Source organism: Panulirus ornatus, chromosome 10 (genome assembly GCF_036320965.1).
Source record: "Panulirus ornatus isolate Po-2019 chromosome 10, ASM3632096v1, whole genome shotgun sequence".
Lineage (NCBI taxonomy): Eukaryota > Metazoa > Arthropoda > Malacostraca > Decapoda > Palinuridae > Panulirus > Panulirus ornatus.
The window spans coordinates 63,091,614-63,112,178 of NC_092233.1; the positions used below are offsets into that span (position 1 = coordinate 63,091,614).

The 20,565-nt window shown below is 39.4% G+C and overlaps 2 protein-coding genes across 4 annotated transcripts in view; one reads left to right on the forward strand and one right to left on the reverse strand.

Moving 5' to 3' along the window:
• The first annotated feature begins 211 nt into the window (after positions 1–211).
• On the forward strand, positions 212–12,089 carry LOC139751034 (uncharacterized). Its single transcript, XM_071666152.1, has 5 exons — positions 212–473; positions 686–816; positions 1,151–1,360; positions 5,153–5,315; positions 10,375–12,089. Exons 1-5 carry the CDS (start codon positions 392–394, stop codon positions 11,493–11,495), a joined length of 1,707 nt encoding a protein of 568 aa, XP_071522253.1. The 5' UTR covers positions 212–391; the 3' UTR covers positions 11,496–12,089.
• Positions 12,090–12,748: 659 nt separating this feature from the next.
• Positions 12,749–20,565, reverse strand: part of LOC139751035 (uncharacterized) — a 37,114-nt gene continuing 29,297 nt past the window's right edge. For all 3 annotated transcript variants that reach the window (XR_011713261.1, XM_071666154.1, XM_071666153.1), the window contains one exon: positions 12,749–19,338. The gene's annotated coding sequence lies outside the window, so the exon portion shown is untranslated. The remainder of the gene's footprint in view (positions 19,339–20,565) is intronic.

Genomic DNA, 20,565 nt, shown 5'->3' on the forward strand with positions numbered 1-20,565 from the left:
GCATTTCTCTAAAGCGAGACAGGCTTTCGTTGAACTAAAAGCTAGACCTTTGCGAAAAATCAGTCTCCTTTGTGTCATAGTACTGAACTATAGCTAGATTGAGCCCTTATATTGTTTTTTTTTCAAGAGAGAAATCAGATGATATGTCTCCAGGAGACGACGTGGCATTGATAAGAAAGACTGAGTAAGGAAGGTATATAATGCTCGGCGACCTGGAGTGGGTCGCACTGCCATCGAGCTCGAGACACAGTCGCCACCTTCACTCCAGCTGTGTCTTGGGTACTTCAAGTACCAGAACAGCATTTTTTTGTTTCCTTTACAACGTGAAGAATATCCCGGAGGTCCTTGACTACATCATCTCGGCAGTAAGAGAACAGCTCGGGAAGACACTATGGCGGGCACAGACCAGGTCTCCCGATATCTTTGGCTCTTGTTGGTAGGAACAGCTTGCCTCTCTCATGGGGCATTGGCAAGTGAGTTATCTTATTTGAATATCATTATCGTTCTTGTCAATAACTATCTACTGCCTGATGGTCGTGAAGCCAACGTCCACACACACACACACACACACAGTTGTTATGTTCTATGAATCATGAAATCAAAACTGACGTTTTTTTTTTTTTTAATTCATTCTTTCATGAATCGTGTCAAAAATCTCATGGCCAAACTTACGGTGGTGTTCCAGGAACGCCGCTGAACACTTTGAACGACAGTGTGTGCCTCACCCTCAAGTGTGGCGAGACCGATGCCTTCTACGCTCATCCGTCATACTGCAGCCTATACGTCCATTGCGTCAGCGGCGTACCTCACATCAAGGTAGGAGTGGACACAAGGCAAGGACAACAACGTGGGGAGAGAGAGAGAGAGAGAGAGAGAGAGAGAGAGAGAGAGAGAGAGAATTAATAAGGGGAAGATGAGCTTGAATTGTCTGGGAAAGTGTAAGAGACTACATGGGTGTTAAATGTAAAATATGAAACCTTTCTAGGTACAGACAAACTTAGATTAACTACACAAAATTGGAGTATAATAGGACATTTCTTTTGTGGATGATGATGTAAACATCAGGATAAATGTCTCCTAACATCAAAATCTAGCAGGGTTTACTAAATACAAAGTTACTTATGATCATTAATTGATCGACCCTATCCAGAGGTGTCCGTCCAACCTGCACTACAATGCGAAGCTGGGCTCATGTGACCTACCTGAAGCAGCTCACTGCGTCCCTTTCAAGAAGCCGTGTGAGTTGGATCACCCTTATGTAGCAGGTGGTCAAGAAGACAGGAAGGTGTCCTGTGACTGTGTGGGCACCTGTACTAAACCGCATCCCCACAGCTGTCATGACTACTATCACTGTGACATTGTGAGTCTGCCCGTCTTGGGTTACAGTATCCGTTAAACATTATCATAAATTGAAGATTACAAATTTCTGAGCTTATGGGTGAGTGAAATCGACTCAATCGAAATTAAAACATTCAAACAAGCTTACTTTCCGTGGTCACTGCTGAGTCTTGAGTTCACCTTGTTTTTCCAACTTTATGATTTTTTTTTCTACCTTTCGTCTGTGCTTTGCTTCTATTCCCCCTCAGCTATTAACATTGAAGTTTATCTTATATAACAAAATAAACACACGATGAAATGAGTGTCCTCGCTTCCCCTTTTCCATTGGTAACAGATATACATGCTTGTTTATGAGACCTCTGGAAGCAGACCTACGACATTTCTTTAAAACATTTTGGGAAGAAAATTAATTAAATGAAGTGATATAACGAGTTAGATACATCACACATGAAGTCGGAACATGCAAAAAATTATTAATTTCATTGCAATAATATAGTCCGTTCTGGCAATTTAATGTCTACTCTTGCATCTACAGTTCACTCATTCTTCTTGAATACCGATTATCTGTTTTTCAGATAACAGTCATATATTCAGTATGATTTATATCAGCTGTCAGAACAGAAATGTATGTGTCATGATATTTACTGGTTCATTCCGTCGACTCATATGTTCATTCAAGCATTTATAGTCCATTCCAGTCCTTGCCACCTGTCGATATAACCTGATGACCTTCCTGAGGAATGATCTCCCCTCTTACCCAAACTTCTTCCTCGACTAATCTCCCTTTCAGCCCACATCTCCCTCATGGTCAGAGGTCTACCCTCCCTTATGGTCAGTGGTCCACGCCTTTACGGCCATTGGCCTATACCTCCCTTAAAGTCAGAGTCCAGTGTGACTCATACCTACTCTGTCAATCTCATGCGGCCCACATTTTACGTCAATCTTCCCTGTAGCCCACACTTCCATCAGGGTCAGTCTCCCGTGAGATCCATACTTCCCTCATGGTCAGTCTAACCTGAAACCCATACCTTCCATAGGGTAAGTCTTCCTTGTGACACACACTTCCCTCAAGGTCAGTCTCCCTTATGATCCCACACTTCCTTCAGGGCCAGTCTTTCTTGTGGCCCACAATTCCCTTAGGTTCTGACTCCCTTGTAGCCCACACCTTCCTCAGGGTCAGTCTCTTGTGGCCCACACTTCCCTTAAGGTCAGTCTCCTTTGTGACCCACACTTCCTTCAGCGTCAGTCTCCCTTGTGGCCTACACTTCCCTCAGGTTCTGTCTCCCTTGTGGCTCACACCTCCCTCACGGTCAGTCTTTCTTGTGACCCACACTTCCCTCAGGGTCAGTCTTCCTTATGGGCCACACTTCCCTCAGGTTCAGTCTCCCTTGTGGCCCACACCTCCCTCAGGGTCAGTCTCCTTTGTGACCCACACTTCCTTCAGGGTCAGTCTCCCTTGTGGTCCACACTTCCCTCAGGGCCAGTCTCCCCTGTGGCCCAGACCTCCCTTAAGGTGAGTTTCCCTTGTGAACCACACTTCCCACATGGCCAGTCTCCCCTGTGGCCCACAATTTATGTCAGTTTTCCCTTTAACCCATACTTCCCTCAGGGTCGGTCTCCCCTGTGACCCACAGTTCCATTTAGGTCAGTCTCTTGAGGCCCATATCTTTCTAGTACTCAGTCTTCCATGTGGCCCTAATCTTCCATTGGGGTCAATCCCCCCGGTGGCACCACACTTCCCTCAGACAGTCTCCCCTGTGGCCCACAGCTTCCTCAGACTTAGTCTCTCCTGTGGCCCACAGCTTCCTCAGACTTAGTCTGTCCTGTGGCCCACAACTTCCTCAGACTCAAGTCTCCTTCGTGGACCACACCTCCATAAGGGTCATTCTCCCTTTAGGCCACAGTTTCATTTAGGTCAGTCTCTTGAGGCCCATATCTTTCTAGTACTCAGTCTTCCATGTGGCCCTAATCTTCCATTGGGGTCAATCCCCCCGGTGGCACCACACTTCCCTCAGACAGTCTCCCCTGTGGCCCACAGCTTCCTCAGACTTAGTCTCTCCTGTGGCCCACAGCTTCCTCAGACTTAGTCTCTCCTGTGGCCCACAACTTCCTCAGACTCAAGTCTCCTTCGTGGACCACACCTCCATAAGGGTCATTCTCCCTTTAGGCTGGCCCAAAGCTCCTGTAAGTCCAGTCTTCCCTGTGGCCCACATTTCTCACAAAGTCTCCCCTGTTACCCAATCTTCCCATAAGTTCAGTCTCTCCATGTGATTCATACCTCCCACAGTGATTCCTAACCTTTCATTGTTTATCCATCACATCAAAGAGACATCAATCATTAAATACACTGTTATTCAACTGCAAGACGTTGTTTGCGTGTATTGATGGCTTTGGACATAGAATGTTTACATTCAAATATCAGCATATGTTTCTAAGGTGAAATAACCTGACAGTGTCATAAACAATGACATGAGAGTGGTCTATCCCTCAGTATCCCACACTGGGCATAGCCATGCTTCACTTATCACACAGCTAACCCTGTTCTCCTTATCTTTGGTACCTCACACTGTTGTCTGGATTCTTAAAATCTTCCATTTTTAAGATATTCTACTATTTTTCACACAGGATACCAAACAAATGCCTATTTCATTTTGATTACACATTCATTTTCCTTGTCTCATACATCACATCACCTGAAAACTGTGAGTGCCTCAGCCACTGATGGAATACTTCTCATTGACAAACAAAATGTTACCAAAATATGTCTAACTTAGTCATATAAGCTTTATTGGCATTGCCAGAGGGTTTTAATAATTTTTCTTCCTACTTGACACCAACCCCATGGTATCCTGGCTCAACCACTTCTTCCTTTGGTAATGCTCTCAGTCTACGCATGGCTCACATGTTTGATAAACTTCATATCAAGGAGTCTTCTCATTTCATTCACTGGTCTCAGCTCAAGAATCTTTAGTTCAAAGATTTCAGAATTATATCATAATCGGCAGAAAATTCAAGTAGGCCTATTGATTGGAAAAAATACTGCCTACTTAGCATGCATCCAGCAGATCAAATCTTTCTTTCTTGGAGGGACTGTATCACTGCAGCAAATTCATAGTGGAGCAAAATGTTTAAACCAATAATCCAGGTCAATCTGCTGCTCTTCCTAAATGCAAGATACAAGCTCCTCACTTATCAATCATACTGGCAAACGTAAAGTCCCCTCCTTCCCACTCCCCTTTCAGTTGATTTAAGGCATCAGTTGCCAGTGCTGTTTCAGCTAACATAAAAGAGTCTTCATAAGTAGAAAAATAAAAATCTGATAAATGATTTTTAGAATATGGACATGTATTCCCGCCTCCAAGGTTTGGACCTGTGGCATGTTTGGCTGCTGCTTCACACAGTCTCTTTGTTGAGACTAGCTGTTCAGGGAGTGGCTGTTATGATGGCTTGTTCTTCCCTTGAATAGCTAAGCTGTGAAATTCTCTTCCTTCTTTAGTTTTTCCCTCTTCATGTACAAACACCTTTAAAGCCTTGATCAATTTCCTACCCAAGAAGGCTTTGACTAAGACATGTTTTGCCCATGTCATTTTGGGTACTGAAGATAATATCAAGTGAATCTCTAAATGTAAAACAATTAATATATTTAATTTCTTCATATATCAGCAATCTACTATATAAATCAATTATTTCATAATTCTTCAGTTGTCTCTTTACTATCTGTTTACCGGTATATAGAATGATTTGTCATTATCCCTTCCTTGATAATGAACAGATTCATCTATGAGAATGTAAAAGTTAAGTGAACCTCCTGCAGGTAGGGCTGGCGCACTTGACAGAATGTCCCAGTCATCTGGTGTACAATGCCAGGCTGGAGCAATGTGATAAACCTGAAAACACCAAGTGCCATCAGGCTTCTTCCTGCTCCTGTGACAACTGCCGCTACCCAGCAGCAGATCAGTGTTCCTCCTTCTGGCAATGTAAGTACAGTTGCACAGATCTTAATGTGTTGTCACTATGCACTAGTAATGTTATGTATGTATGTTAGCCCTTAAAGACATCACCTATACAAAGAGTAAGGTCTGATTGTGCTATCTTTCCAAGTCATTCTGGTTACTATAACATGGTCTGGTAGTGACGTAACCAAATCTCAGGCAGTCTGTAAGAGTGCATATACAAATGCATGATACATCTCCAGCTCGAAGTCTAAGTTTAGTGCAAATGAAATCTCTCCAAGTGTGATCACAGTCCAAGATTTAGCAAAGCCAGTGTTTGGACACTAAACTTTGAAAGCTACAAGGCAAACATTTGTATAGATATATGAAATAGCCTCACTTTTGACTATGACCTAACTGATGAAACTAATAGTATCACCAATCATATTATCAAAGGGGATTCAGATAAACTAATGATCTCTAAGTACAGCATGATCATGTGTATTACAAGCATGTACAGATTGCAATGCCAACCTCAAATCTGAGTTGTGGGTGAGCAAAATTACAAATCTATACACCTTACAACTTTCATAAAATCCAGCGTTTTGCAGGAGTAAAAACTAATAAATATATATATGAAGGTTTAGGACCTACATTAAAAAGAATGCATGACACTAATATTTCAGATATAGTCCATTTCTGAATTTTAAATTCTAGCAAACACATAGTTTAAGTTCTTTCCTTAACCTAATATAAAAATCTGTGATATTCGTAATCTCTACAACATTTATCAAAAATTTAACGGTCCATAATGCCTGATAAACAGAATATAAATGTTAGGATATATGCACACATATATCTGAAGATGAAAGCCAGCAAAGTGGCAGGTTTGGAATTTATCAAAAAAGAGAGTAACTGTGTTGGTGATTGGTTGTTAAGGATATTCAATGTATGTATGGATCATGGTGAAGTGCCCTAGAATTGGCAGAATGCATCCATAGTGCCATTGTACAAAGACAAAGGGGATAAAGGTGACTGTTCAAATTACATAGCCATAAGTTTCTTGAGTATTCCTGGGAAATTATATTGGAGGGTATTGATTGCGAGGGTGAAGGCATGTACAGAGCATCAGATTGAGGAAGTTCAGTGTGGTTTCATAAGTGGTAGAGGATGTGTGGATCAGGTGTTTGTATGTAGAAATACTTAGAAAAACAGATGAATTTGTATGTAGCATTTATGGATCTAGAGAAGGCATATGATAGGGTTGATAGAGATGCTTTGTGGAAGGTTTTAAGAGTGTATAGTGTGGGAGGTAAGTTGCTAGAAGCAGTGAAAAGTTTTTACCAAGGATGTAAGGCATGTGTACAAGTAGGAAGAGAGGAAAGTGATTGGTTCCCACTGAATACTGGTTTGTGGCAGGGGTGCATGATGTCTCCATGGTTGTTTAATTTGTCTGTGGATGGGGTGGTTAGGGAGGTGAATGCAAGGGTTTTGGAGAGAGGGGCAAGTATGCAGTCTGTTGAAGATGAGAGGGCTTGGGAAGTGAGTCAGTTTTTGTTCACTGATGATACAACGCTGGTGGCTGATTCAGGTGAGAAACTGCAGAAGTTGGTGACTGAGTTTGGTAAAATGAGTGAAAGAAGAAAGTTGAGAATAAATGTGAATAAGAGCAAGGTTATTAGGTTCAGTAGTGGTGAGGGACAAGTTAATTGGGAGGTAAGTTTGAATGGAGAAAAACTGGAGGAAGTGAAGTGTTTTAGGTATCTGGGAGTGGACTTAGCAGCGAATGGAACCATGGAAGTGGAAGTGAGTTGCACGATGGGGGAAGGGGCAAAGGTTCTGGGAACGATGAAGAATGTGTGGAAGGTGAGAAAGTTATCTCAGGGAGCAAAAATGTGTATGTTTGAAGGAATAGTGGTTCCAGTTATGTTATATGGTTGCAAGGCATGGGCTATAGACAGGGGGTGCAGAGGAGGGTGGATGTGTTGGAAATGAAATGTTTGAGGACAATATGTGGTGTGAGGTGGTTTGATGAGTAAGTAATGAAAGGGTAAGAGAGATGTGTGGTAATAAAAAGAGTGTGGTTGAGAGATCGGAAGAGTGAGTGTTGAAATGGTTTGAACACATGGAGAAAATGAGTGAAGAAAGATGACAAAGAGGATATATGTGTCAGAGGTGGAGGGAAGAAGGAGAAGTGGGAGACTAAATGGAGGTGGAAGGATGGAATGAAAAAGATCTTGAGCAATCAGGGCCTGAACTTACAGGAGTATGAAAGATGTGCAAGGAACAGAGTAAATTGGAATGATGTGGTATACCAGGGTCGATGTGCTGTCAGTGCATTGAACCAGGGCATGTGAAGCATCTTGGGTAAACCATGGAAAGTTCTGTGGGGCCTGGATGTGGAAAGGGAGCTATGGTTTCGGTGCATTACAAATGAAAGCGAGGGACTGAGTGTGAACGAATCATGGCCTTTTTCATCTTTTCCTGGTGCTGCCTCTCTGGAGGGGGGAGGGGGCAATGCTATTTCATGTGTGGCGGGGTGGCAATGAGAGTGGGTGAAGGCAGCAAGTATGAATATGTACATGTGTATGTATGTATATGTCTGTGTATGTACATGTATGTATACATTGAAATGTTTATGTATGTTTGCTTTGAAGAATGTATGTGAGAAATACTTAGAAAAGCAAATGGATTTGTATGTAGCATTTATGGATCTGGAGAAGGCATATGATAGAGTTGATAGAGATGCTCTGTGGAAGGTATTAAGAATATATGGTGTGGAAGGCAAGTTGTTAGAAGCAGTGAAAAGTTTTTATCGAGGATGTAAGGCATGTGTACGTGTAGGAAGAGAGGAAAGTGATTGGTTCTCAGTGAATGTAGGTTTGCGGCAGGGGTGTGTGATGTCTCCATGGTTGTTTAATTTGTTTATGGATGGGGTTGTAAGGGAGGTAAATGCAAGAGTCCTGGAAAGAGGGGCAAGTATGAAGTCTGTTGGGGATGAGAGAGCTTGGGAAGTGAGTCAGTTGTTGTTCGCTGATGATACAGCGCTGGTGGCTGATTCATGTGAGAAACTGCAGAAGCTGGTGACTGAGTTTGGTAAAGTGTGTGGAAGAAGAAAGTTGAGAGTAAATGTGAATAAGAGCAAGGTTATTAGGTACAGTAGGGGTGAGGGTCAAGTCAATTGGGAGGTGAGTTTGAATGGAGAAAAACTGGAGGAAGTGAAGTGTTTTAGATATCTGGGAGTGGATCTGTCAGCGGATGGAACCATGGAAGCGGAAGTGGATCATAGGGTGGGGGAGGGGGCGAAAATTTTGGGAGCCTTGAAAAATGTGTGGAAGTCGAGAACATTATCTCGGAAAGCAAAAATGGGTATGTTTGAGGGAATAGTGGTTCCAACAATGTTGTATGGTTGCGAGGCGTGGGCTATGGATAGAGATGTGCGCAGGAGGATGGATGTGCTGGAAATGAGATGTTTGAGGACAATGTGTGGTGTGAGGTGGTTTGATCGAGTAAGTAACGTAAGGGTAAGAGAGATGTGTGGAAATAAAATGAGCGTGGTTGAGAGAGCAGAAGAGGGTGTTTTGAAATGGTTTGGGCACATGGAGAGAATGAGTGAGGAGAGATTGACCAAGAGGATATATGTGTCGGAGGTGGAGGGAACGAGGAGAAGAGGGAGACCAAATTGGAGGTGGAAAGATGGAGTGAAAAAGATTTTGTGTGATCGGGGCCTGAACATGCAGGAGGGTGAAAGGAGGGCAAGAAATAGAGTGAATTGGAGTCATGTGGTATACAGGGGTTGACGTGCTGTCAGTGGATTGAAGCAAGGCATGTGAAGCGTCTGGGGTAAACCATGGAAAGCTGTGTAGGTATGTATATTTGCGTGTGTGGACGTGTGTATGTACATGTGTATGGGGGGGGGGGGTTGGGCCATTTCTTTCGTCTGTTTCCTTGCGCTACCTCGCAAACGCGGGAGACAGCGACAAAGTATAAAAAAAAAAAAAAAAAAAAAAAATTTTTTCCAAAAGAAAGAACAGAGAAGGGGGCCAGGTGAGGATATTTCCTCAAAGGCTCAGTCCTCTGTTCTTAACGCTACCTCGCTAACGCGGGAAATGGCGAATAGTGTGAAAGAAAAGAAAAAGAAATGTGCATGTATGGGTGATAATGTATATATATATACATGTATATGTGGGTGGGTTGGGCCATTCCTCATCTGTTTCCTTGCACTATCTCGCTGATGCAGGAGGCGGTGATTAAGTATAATAAATAAATAAATCAATATATGCACACATATACACGTGGGATGCACTTTGATTCTCACACCTGGCTGAGACCCAAAAAATAAGTACAATTCTGAAATACTACTAAGTTTGATAAAAATTTAACAATCAAGATGAGGTTGTGATTAAACATTACAGTTCAAGTCTCATATAGAAACTTACGTAAAAATGTGTGAATGTACTCCACCTTCAAACCCAAATAGAAGGTCTGTGATGTTATCAACTTTAGTAACCAGAACAACTCGTCTCAATGTGATATAGTAAAGCTACTCACCATAAACTAATTCTTTTTTTTCTACAAATACAAATTTGCTCCACATTTGAACCTGAATTCCCTAAAATCTAACACTATTTGTAAAGAAAGTGATTCACATCTTATGTTTAGGACACATAGAAAGAGTTACGGTTAAATAGTTTAACCACATATTCATAGTAAAGCATAATTACAACAAATAATATTACCACTCATATGAAATGACAACATAACTTGGTAAACCTTGGAAATAGGTTTTATAGTCTGAGATGCAATTATATGTGGATGTATAAATATGTTACCTGGCTCCACCTTCACCATCTTCATACCGGTATTAGTTATCCCCCTGAGAAACACAAATGAAAAAATTAATTTTATGAAGCCTTCAGTTAGACAAACTAACAAAAAATATCTACAGACAGACAGCAGACAATAGCCTGACAGCCAAGAGTGTCATGACTTTATGTATTTCCCCTTGATTTAGGGAATATCAATATTACAGGATGGTAGAGGGCATTAAGCCATGTCTTTCACTACTAACCTATAAAAGTGATGGCGAACATTTATTCTTCAGGTGAAAAGGGTAAAGCAGCCAAACACTCCTGCAGCAATGGCCTCCTCTTCAATCGAGACACTGGCCTGTGTGACTATGCCATCAATGTGGACTGCACCTCTGGAGCATGGGATGTGGGCTCGTTCGTGGAGTCCAGCTGCATAGACCGCCGCAGGGACTGTGATACCTTTGTTCAAGAGGGTGGATGTGACTGTCACAAAGATAACTGTGACTGGCAGACATTTGTTCTGACAAACTGTCCCAGATCATGTGGCAAATGCAAAGAGGGCACAACCATGGTAAAGAGAAAGAGAGGCAGTAGTGAATCTAGTAGCAGTGAATCAAACGAATCTGGTAGTAGTGAATCTAACAGCAGTGAATCTGGAGGTGATGGAAGTGGAGAAGGTGGTGATAGTGAAAGTGGAGAAGGTGGTAATGGTGGAAGTGGAGAGGGTGGAAGTGGAGAAGGTGGTAATGGTGGAAGTGGAGAGGGTGGTCATGGTGGAAGTGGAGAAGGCAGTAATGGTGGAAGTGGAGAAGGTGGTAATGGTGGAAGTGGAGAAGGTGGTGCTGGTGGAAGTGGTGAAGGTGGTGATGGTGAAGATGGAGGCAGTGGTGATGGTGGAAGTGGAGGAGGTGATGGCAGTGGTGATGGAGGTAATGGAGGTGGTAGTCAGTGTAAGGATGCAGTGCATGACTGTAGTCTCTGGGCAGCCAATAATGACTGTGTCTGTAAAGCAACTGATGGTGATTGCTCATGGCAAGTCTATGTTGCCTCAGCCTGCCCCAAGAGTTGTGGCTTGTGTGAAGGACCTTCTGGTGGTGGTGATGGAGGTGATGGTAGTAATGGAGGTGGTGATGGTAACAATGGTGGAGATAGTGGCAATGGAGGCACCATTGATGGTTGCGTTATTGACTGTTCAACAGGCCATTACTTCCCTCACCCAAATGACTGTCGTAAGTTCATCCAGTGTGCACCCTATGGACCACAAGAAATGCCATGTGCCCTAGGTACTGTCTGGGATCAAAATAAACTCACCTGTAACCATGAACTGATAACACCTTGTGTTATTGGAAATTACTCAACTCCTGATGGCAAACCATGTGGAGGAGGGGTTGGTGAAGCTAGTGGTCAGAGCTGAATGGAGATAGAAATGGTGCCATAAGTATCGTAGGTAGATATTGAGGTTGATATGATGATGGTACCAATGATAATTGTGGCTACAGTGGCAGCAGAAATGATGTTGGAAGTAAGGGTAGTAGTAATGGTGACTATCATAAATCTAGAAAATGCAGATGAAAAATTATACATTTCTAAAAGAAATCTGTGCACACAAAGGAGAAGAATCTTATGATAAAGAGAGGTGGGGTCATGATAGACATTCAACAACAGAACATTAATAGGAAATAAAAAAAAGACACCCAAAACTAGGATGGTGGTACGGTCAGGTAATTAGATACATATACAACTTATGATCCCATATGCTATAAAGTGAATATAACCATCTCCAAATTACCACATTGCAGATTCTTCCTCAGATCAAACATTGATATACACTGGCCATATTTCTCCAATTTTCAGGAGAATAAGATTTTCTTGATTCTACAGTTGTGTTTTACATCAGTATTACAAAATGAATCCTGGTCACCCCATGTGAGAGCAGTAGCTGATGTTTTCCTGAAAAAAATTGCATTTGTAAAGCAGATTGACAAATATAATAAAATACTAAATATTATTCATATGATTTCCTACCAAATTTGCTGACCTATGTGAATCTTACTTCTGTGTTTGAAGTGTTATATGATACCGTGTCATTCACAGAATGCTTGACATTTTCAGGCACACCTGACAAACCATTCTTAACTCTCACCTATCTCAAAACTTTATAACAATCTTAATGAGTGATTTTTAGTAATGAAGTAGTAATAGCACATGTATTTTGAGATAAAACTGAAAAAATTATTGAAAAAATTACAAGTACAGGATAATTGTACTGATGCCAATCCTACTTAGTGGGCATAAGACACAACAGAAGTGTTTTCATGTTCTCATGGCAAATGTTGTGAGTCTGATGTATTAAATTGATCTATCATTATGATTTTCATACTTTTTTTTTTTTTTGGCAACTTTAGATGATATTCTCAGGACAATAGCATCTACAAAAAAAAAACTCTTTCAGACATACTTTGAGTTATATGACCAGTTATTAATCTACTACATTTCTACAGCAGGGATTTACAACCATCATTCAATAATGGGAGTTAAAAGTTAAGTTACAAACTATCTAAGTTTGTATAGATATGGTGAGAAAGAAAAATTATCTGAAACAGTTAACATATATCTAATTTTGGGTATATTTCATACTCATGATAAATGGAGAAGAAAAGTCATATACATTGGGTCACTGATTTATAATTCATCCATATATACAGAGTGTGTTTTTTAATGTGCCATTATGTATTTATGCTTACAGGGAAGAAATTTTACATTTATGGGACCCCATCTCATAACTTCTTTCCTGTTGCCATGACAATGAATTTGTCATGGGACTTATGTGGACACAACACAGTTTTTTTTTAAGTATTACATTTACATAAGTATCAATCCTTCTTCTATTAGAAACCAGCTTTTGGGAGCAAAGACGAAAGTAATACCTACAGAAGAGGAAAAGTAAACCAACATTGCAGTGTAGGGTAAGTGGGTCAAGTTTTGAGGTTAGCCTGGGATAGTTGATAAGTCTGACCACTTTAGACTCAACTCTGTCAAGTAAAGATGCAATGCTAGAGCCACCCCACCCCAAATATGAGAGCAGTACTCCATACAAGGACAGTTCAATCCTTAGAATAGATGGAGCAACTGATCAGGACAGAAATTTCAACATCTAAACAGGTCTCCCAGTTTCTTGGAGGTTTCCAAGAGAGTGTGGTTGTTACAGTAATTACAAGCACATTTCTCGAGTCGAGGTGGAAATACAGGTCTATCAAAGGAGAGAGGAAAGTTGAGAAATTTTTGATAAAAGGTCAAAAACTAGGTCTTGGATGCATTAAACTTAACCAAATTTTGTCTAGCTATTCTGTTCTGTTCTATATCTCTGATGTTTCTTCCCTTCTGGAACTCCCTCACAGGGGGTGGCCGTAGCAATTGAGTCTCCATAACTAGAGAACTGCAGAGCCGCTTCTTACCCTTTAATAACTCACCCTTAACAGGGCACTGGCAGAGGGATAGTCTAGTGCAGTGTTTGCAGAGGCTCCTAATTAATGTTCCTACTGACTACTTCTACCTAATGCTCCTGCCTCATGTTCCTACCAACTACTTCTACCTAATGTTTCCACCTAAAGCTCCTACCAGCTGCTTCTATCTATCGCTCCTACCATTTTGCCAAAAGGCAGGGCTAGCACACAGTGCTCACCACATGAAAATCTAGAATTATGAAGAATGACTCTGTGAATTAAAGCTTTGTCAAGTATTATGTGTAAAAAGGAGAGATTGTATGTTCATGGAAAGAATGCCAGTAGTCCACATATATTTCATGTTGGGCAAACTGGTGAGGATCTTTATGTTAGACTTAAGTGACACATAGTATAAGAACAGGAAAAGAATCAAATGCTTTGTTTAATCAAGTTAAAAATTATGACCATTGTATTTACTGGAGGAAAGCCAAGTCAATTATTAACTGTAACACCATTATCACAAGAAATATCACTGAACCTTCTATTATCAAATACACAAAGAATTGTAACAATATTAGTGAAGGTCTATATACACTTAGCTTTGTCATATGCAAAATTTCTAAACTTCTCTTTCCTGCCTACATAATAAAAAAATTTTGACATGCACAATGCCAAACCTGAACACCTATGGTGTCATAACTATGTCTCTTCTTTGTATATCAACTGATTGTTCTACATCTTCAATCTCATTCTTGTATCTCCCTAGGTGAACTTATCGCGTTTCTTTTTCCTTGTGGTTATATGCATATATATATATATATATATATATATATATTTTGAGTGATCGGGGCCTGAACATGCAGGAGGGTGAAAGGCGTACAACAAACAGAGTGAATTGGAATGATGTGGTATACTGGGGTATACCACACATATCTCTAAGCCTTTCATTTCTTACTCGATCAAACTGCCTCACACCACATATTATCCTCAAACATTTTATTACCAACACATCCTCCCTCCTCTGTACAACCCTATCTATGGCCCATGCCTTGCATCCACATAATATTGTTGGCACCACCATTCCTTCAAACATACCCATTTTTGCTCTACTCCCACACATTCTTCATTGCTCTAAGAACCTTCGCCCCCTTCCCCACCTTGTAACTTACTTCCGCTTCCATGGTTCCATCCACTGCGAGGTCCACTCCCAGATAGCTGAAACACTTCACTTCCTACAATTTTTCTCCATTCAAACTTAAATCCCAATTAACTTGTTCCTCAACCCTACTGAGCCTATTGACCTTGCTCTTATTCACATTTGCACTCAATTTCTCCTTTCACACACATTTCCAAACTCAGTCACCAACCTCTGCAGTTTCTCACTCAAGTCAGCCATGAGCACCATATCATCAGCGAACAACAACTGACTCTTTTCCCAAGCCCTCTCATCCACAACAGACTGCATACGTGCCCCTCTCTCCAAAACTCTTGCATTCACCTCCCTAACCACACCATCCATAAACAAATTATTCAACCATAGAGACATCATGCACCCCTGCTGCAAACTCAACTGAAAATATCTAAAAATGTTAATCAAGATGATGACCCAGCAAAATTACTTATCATAAAGAAACAGTGCATGTGGTCTTGGAATTATCTTTAATGCCTGGAGAAGGTCTAAAATTATCTTAGTGTTGGTTACTACTTGACTTTGTTGGCCTCAATGACCCTGGCAGTTGATAGGCCATATGTCCAAAAACCAACCAGCCAGCAACTCATACGTTAGGTAAAACATAATGCTTAAACCTCATGAATCATTTAGAAATATGGCCTTGATTTATCCTACTAATATCCATAGCAGGTAATAACTTTTAGAGGTGTATTAACCACAATTATGTTCCTAATGTACAAATACCAATTCTATTCCCTTATGAAAGTTCCCTGGAAATGATAAATCTAAACTTACAAAACAAATCTGAGCATCTGCATTCTTTATACTTAAAGTATGCTTACCATAGCGAGCAAGAATTACTCATTTAATGATACTCAAGTAAGGTAAAAGGTGAACACTTTATTAAAATAACTTCTCAACTTACATGATCATCGCTATACAATACATGATTGAAATAAATTATCCAACCAAAACTTGCATACTGAGCCAGCACTTCACTAATTGTCATACTGAATTCCTCTAACCTAGATATCTATCTCTTCTTTCTGCCCAACCCACACATGGACTGCTGGCATTCTGTCCACAAACACACAGTCTTAGTCTTTCCTTGTCACAAAAATAACAGTTAAAGACAATCAACTCCCACAACTCATTCTTTGCAACTCTAGGTTTTTCTAAAATAGAGCACTATGCACTAGCCCTGCATTTTTGCATAATGGTAAGAGCATTAATAGAAGTAGTAGGTATGAATATTCATAGGAGCACTAGGTATAAACATCAGGTAAAAGTATTAGGTAGGAACATTAGGTGGAAGCATTAGGTAAAAGTAGTAGGCTGAAACATTAGGCAAGAACATCAGGTAGACACATAGGTAAAAATAGTCAGCAGGAGTATTAGACAGACACATTGGTAAAAGTAGTTGGTAGGAAAATTAGGTAGGAGCCTCTGAAAATGCTGCGCTGGAGTTACCCTTTGTCAGAGGCCTGTTAAGGGTGAGGCACTAAAGGATAAGAAGTGGCACAGGAGTTAACCAATTATGAAGTCTCTATTGCCTTGGTCACCCCCTTGGGGAAGTCCCTGAAAGCAACAGGCATCAGAGATACAGACAGAACTACAATTTTAATATCAGAATCTATCACACAGAAAGCATCTGAGTAGACAAAAATACTAAATCATCTCTACATTTTCTCTAAACTACTCTATAATATGTAAAATCCTGCAGAAAGTCTTTAATGAAAATCTATCTATCAATCTACTGTCAGCATTACAATCATTATTCAGTGGGGGTGATCAGGTACACAGATCCTCGGCAATATCATTTATATAATTTTTTCCCTTTCTAATCATCAACCCATATCCATGAATGTCTGCACTTACAAATGCTTCTCCTACTTCTCATTTTACATAATAAACTGATGTGCCAACTGAGACTAAGGTCTCCATTTACATCACTTTCACACAAAATAATTCCATATGCATTCCATCCCCAGCCACACCACTAACATCTTCTGCAGGAATATCTACAGCCTTAATCAAACAATACAGTGTATCTATCTATCCATCACTATTCCTCTTTCACGGCTGCACACCTTAAAATCTAGACACAAATTAACATTTCTAACATAGAAAATTCTGTAGACCTTTTAGCAAACAGATAACAGCTTGCTTTTTGTATTTCAAGAAAGAAAATTAGAAAAATAAGCAACACTTATGTAAGGCAAATTTCATCACTGAAGGATAAAATCCATAAAAGGTAACAGAAAAAGAATATATTTACCCAAGCAAGATGACTTTTTCATTTCCTACATAGTTATGCTAACGTGACTCCTCTTCAAGCAGAAGTCACAGAAACTACAGTGAAAAAAAAATCTGCAACTTTACACACAAGATCGATTATCCACAGATGTCACTAGGAACGTAATCATGTAGCTATAAATAAGATTGTACTTCATAGTCACCCATAAATAGTGAAGGTGAAATAGCAACATCATAGTGGAAACCTAGATTTAAGCAGCAATTATTAATCATTTTCACATTAAAAGAAACAATTACAATTGTATTACTAATAAAATTTTTGTTGAAAATAAAGTTATGTTTTTCATTTATTCATATAAACAATGCACTATCAGTGTAAATGATGAGTAAATACATCAATAATGAATATAGATATATGAATTACTTACATGTAAAAAATATGTATGTCATATACATGGGATACATGAAATCACACCTGGTGAAAAAAATAAGTATGTCAAGTGTTTACATGTATGTATACTGATTTCACACCTAAAAAAAGATAATCATTATACATTTACATGAATATGGATGACCTATGCTGCCATCAAGAATATTACTGTATACTACTTTCTTGGCATTTTCTTCAGTGATATACAATATAAAGACATTTTTTGGGGGAAAAATTTATTTTTGGAATCTTATTTTTCTTTCTTTTGCATATGGGGCAATAAACTTTGCAGAAGGAGTGTATGATGAACGAGTCAAGCTTTGTACATGTCTCTATCTTGAGTTGGTAAGTAAGGTAACAAACAATCCATATTCAATCATGTCTGATGTAGAGAACAAGTGGACCTGTGCAGGGAGTGGAAAGATTCTTATTCTTCAGAATGGGTTTGATTAAGTTATGCTGTGTGGCTGCACACACAGTAAACTGGGGAAAGATTCTTATGCTTCAGAATGGGTTTGATTAACTTATGCTGTGTGGCTGCACACACAGTAAACTGGGAAGTCTAAAAATGGAGTGGTGACAAGACTTTACAAAGGGAATCATCTACCTGGAGTAGCTGTAAACCCAATACAAAAAAGACACTTGTCATTGTGGGCCCAGCTTTACATATTTCTAAAGATGATGGACCTTAAGTGTCTTGCAACATCAAAAGTTGTGGGCGATTATACATGAGTAATTGCAGGGTATAATTGTTATCAAGTAGAAAAATAATCCAATAACGACAAAGCCTGTGTGTTTTTGTGAAATGGCTATACCTATGAGCTTAACTGCCATTCAGGAAGACCACTACCATGCACAAGAGGTGAACAAAGGGAATGCAGTCATGCTAACACAACAGGAAAACAGAAAAGTAATCGACAAGAAGAAGCAACTGACTGTTAAATTACACTACATATACGTAATGTACTGCAAGCAAGATTTTTATATGGTTGCGCTTAAAGTGAAAAATCAGTAAGGGATAAAGAAAATAATACTGAAACTGTCCTGTCAATAATACCGCATTTGTCTCTCACCAAGGGAAGCTCATAAGGTGAACTACTTCTGATTTATCTCTATCCTCAAGAAATGTGAAGAAAAAGCCTCCAAAATGTGTCAGCAGTAGCTGTAATCTATATAGTACCATTCCTCAATAAATGGTTTAGTAGCAACTGGTACTTCCAATGAAAATTTGCCAAAAATCTTTCTTCTGTATTTTCACTCCCATTGTTACTAAAATATTTACTGTTAAAGATTACCTCACAACTGTAAAGATTACTATTTTGAAATGTACCAGATGCACATTGGTTATTCATCAATGTCAAATTCTTCTTCATTAATATACCATTAAAGGAAATTTGATTTTCTTTTTAATTCAGTAGTAATTTGAGGCCTTAGCTATATGTGACAATTTACATTATCAATCAATAACAACCTTTTCATGTTCAACAGGAAGACATATAGGAAAACATGAAATAATGATGGGATATCTCTTCTGATCACTTGCCCTTCTAAATGTATCTCTGTTATCATGAGGTAATCCTGTGTTCTATATCTTTTCAACATATACATTAAAAAATATCTTAGTTTATGATTTCTTGTTTCATAATGATATACCTACACATACATAATACACTTTTAATAATGAAGGAAGTACACTTTTAATACAATTAAGTCATGTAAATAACAACCATGTGGTACTGTACTCTCAAAGTAAGTCAATGCAAATATAACAGATATGCTTGGCCAAATCAAACTTTTTTGAGAAAACAATTCTACTCCACAGCAATGCTTCACAAATCTAAACAGAAAAATCATCTGCTGATTAGGGGCTTCCTGGTGGCCAGCTCCAAAACCACAGGATATTCTTTAGGTACTTTCCATACTTACTTCTTGATGGCATTTAAATTTTCAGCTATGCCTGCAGAGAAAAAGACATTCGTTAACAAAAGAAAAGGGAAAAGCAATAACAGAACAACAGTAAGGTACAATGCCTTTCTTTTGCCACTATCAAAATTTAAAACCATTTTCTGATCTGCCATACTCTCATGTTTCAAAATAACTTTCAAAGAAAAATATTTGCCATCTCAAATTTTACAATAATTTCTCTTAACTACTATATTTTTCTATTCTTTTCTGCTTGTTTAATTGCTTGGGAAATCCTTAGTACTTTATGTTATCTATGAGGCACCCTTACATTCTAGAGGGACTCTGTTACACTTCATTTTGACTTATACTAGGCCTACTCTATGCAACATAACACTAGTACATTTCTGGTAGTTCTCTGGTAGTTTTCCAACATTTTCTGGACTATCTTTCTAAAGGTGGTGATCTGAAAATCACATCATCCCTCAATAAGTTCCCTCCTCATTTTGTGCTGCCTTTCTGTTGTTACCCTAATACAAAGATTATCTTCTTGTATTCATTAGGTCCAGAAAAATGATAAAACTGAGAGGGAAAAACTCTTGTAAACAGAGCCTTCAGACAGACAAAACATGTTGCTCCATACATTACTTGTTGGTTTATCCACCTAATATCCTGCATGGCCTCCGAGTTGGTGCCCAAGAAATTTCATTACATACAACTGCTCTGGGTAAACAATGAGTAAGCATATTAAATGAAAGTATACTTCTTGCTCACATGCTTCCAGAAATGTTCCATCTACTCTGAACACTGTTGTGACTTTCCACATCAACTCGTATTTCCATTTGGTGATAACAGTAATAACTAACACAAACACAGACTCTATCACATGCTTCACCAGCCTAACAAGAGAGATTAATTTTCCTGCAACACAAATTAGGTAAGTTATGGACAATATAACACTGAAATGAGCTCTGTGAATGCCTATTGTACACAGTAATACTCTACACAACAAAATATGTTGCAGTATTTCTTGAAGATATTTTAAGGCATTTATTTACTGCATATGGCTGTCCATTTAAGTTTCCCCTGCTTATTTCTTTAATTTTTTTCCCATTCTTTACAGAATGCTATGGAGCACAGCAGGAAATGGTAAACTGATGAGGAACTTGAGACCGAACCGACAGCCTTAGACTCATAAGAGATCAAAATTTTGAATAATTCTTAACTACTGAGGTATAAATGAGATTGGTGCACAAGCCCACCTTGGCTGACTATTTCCAGG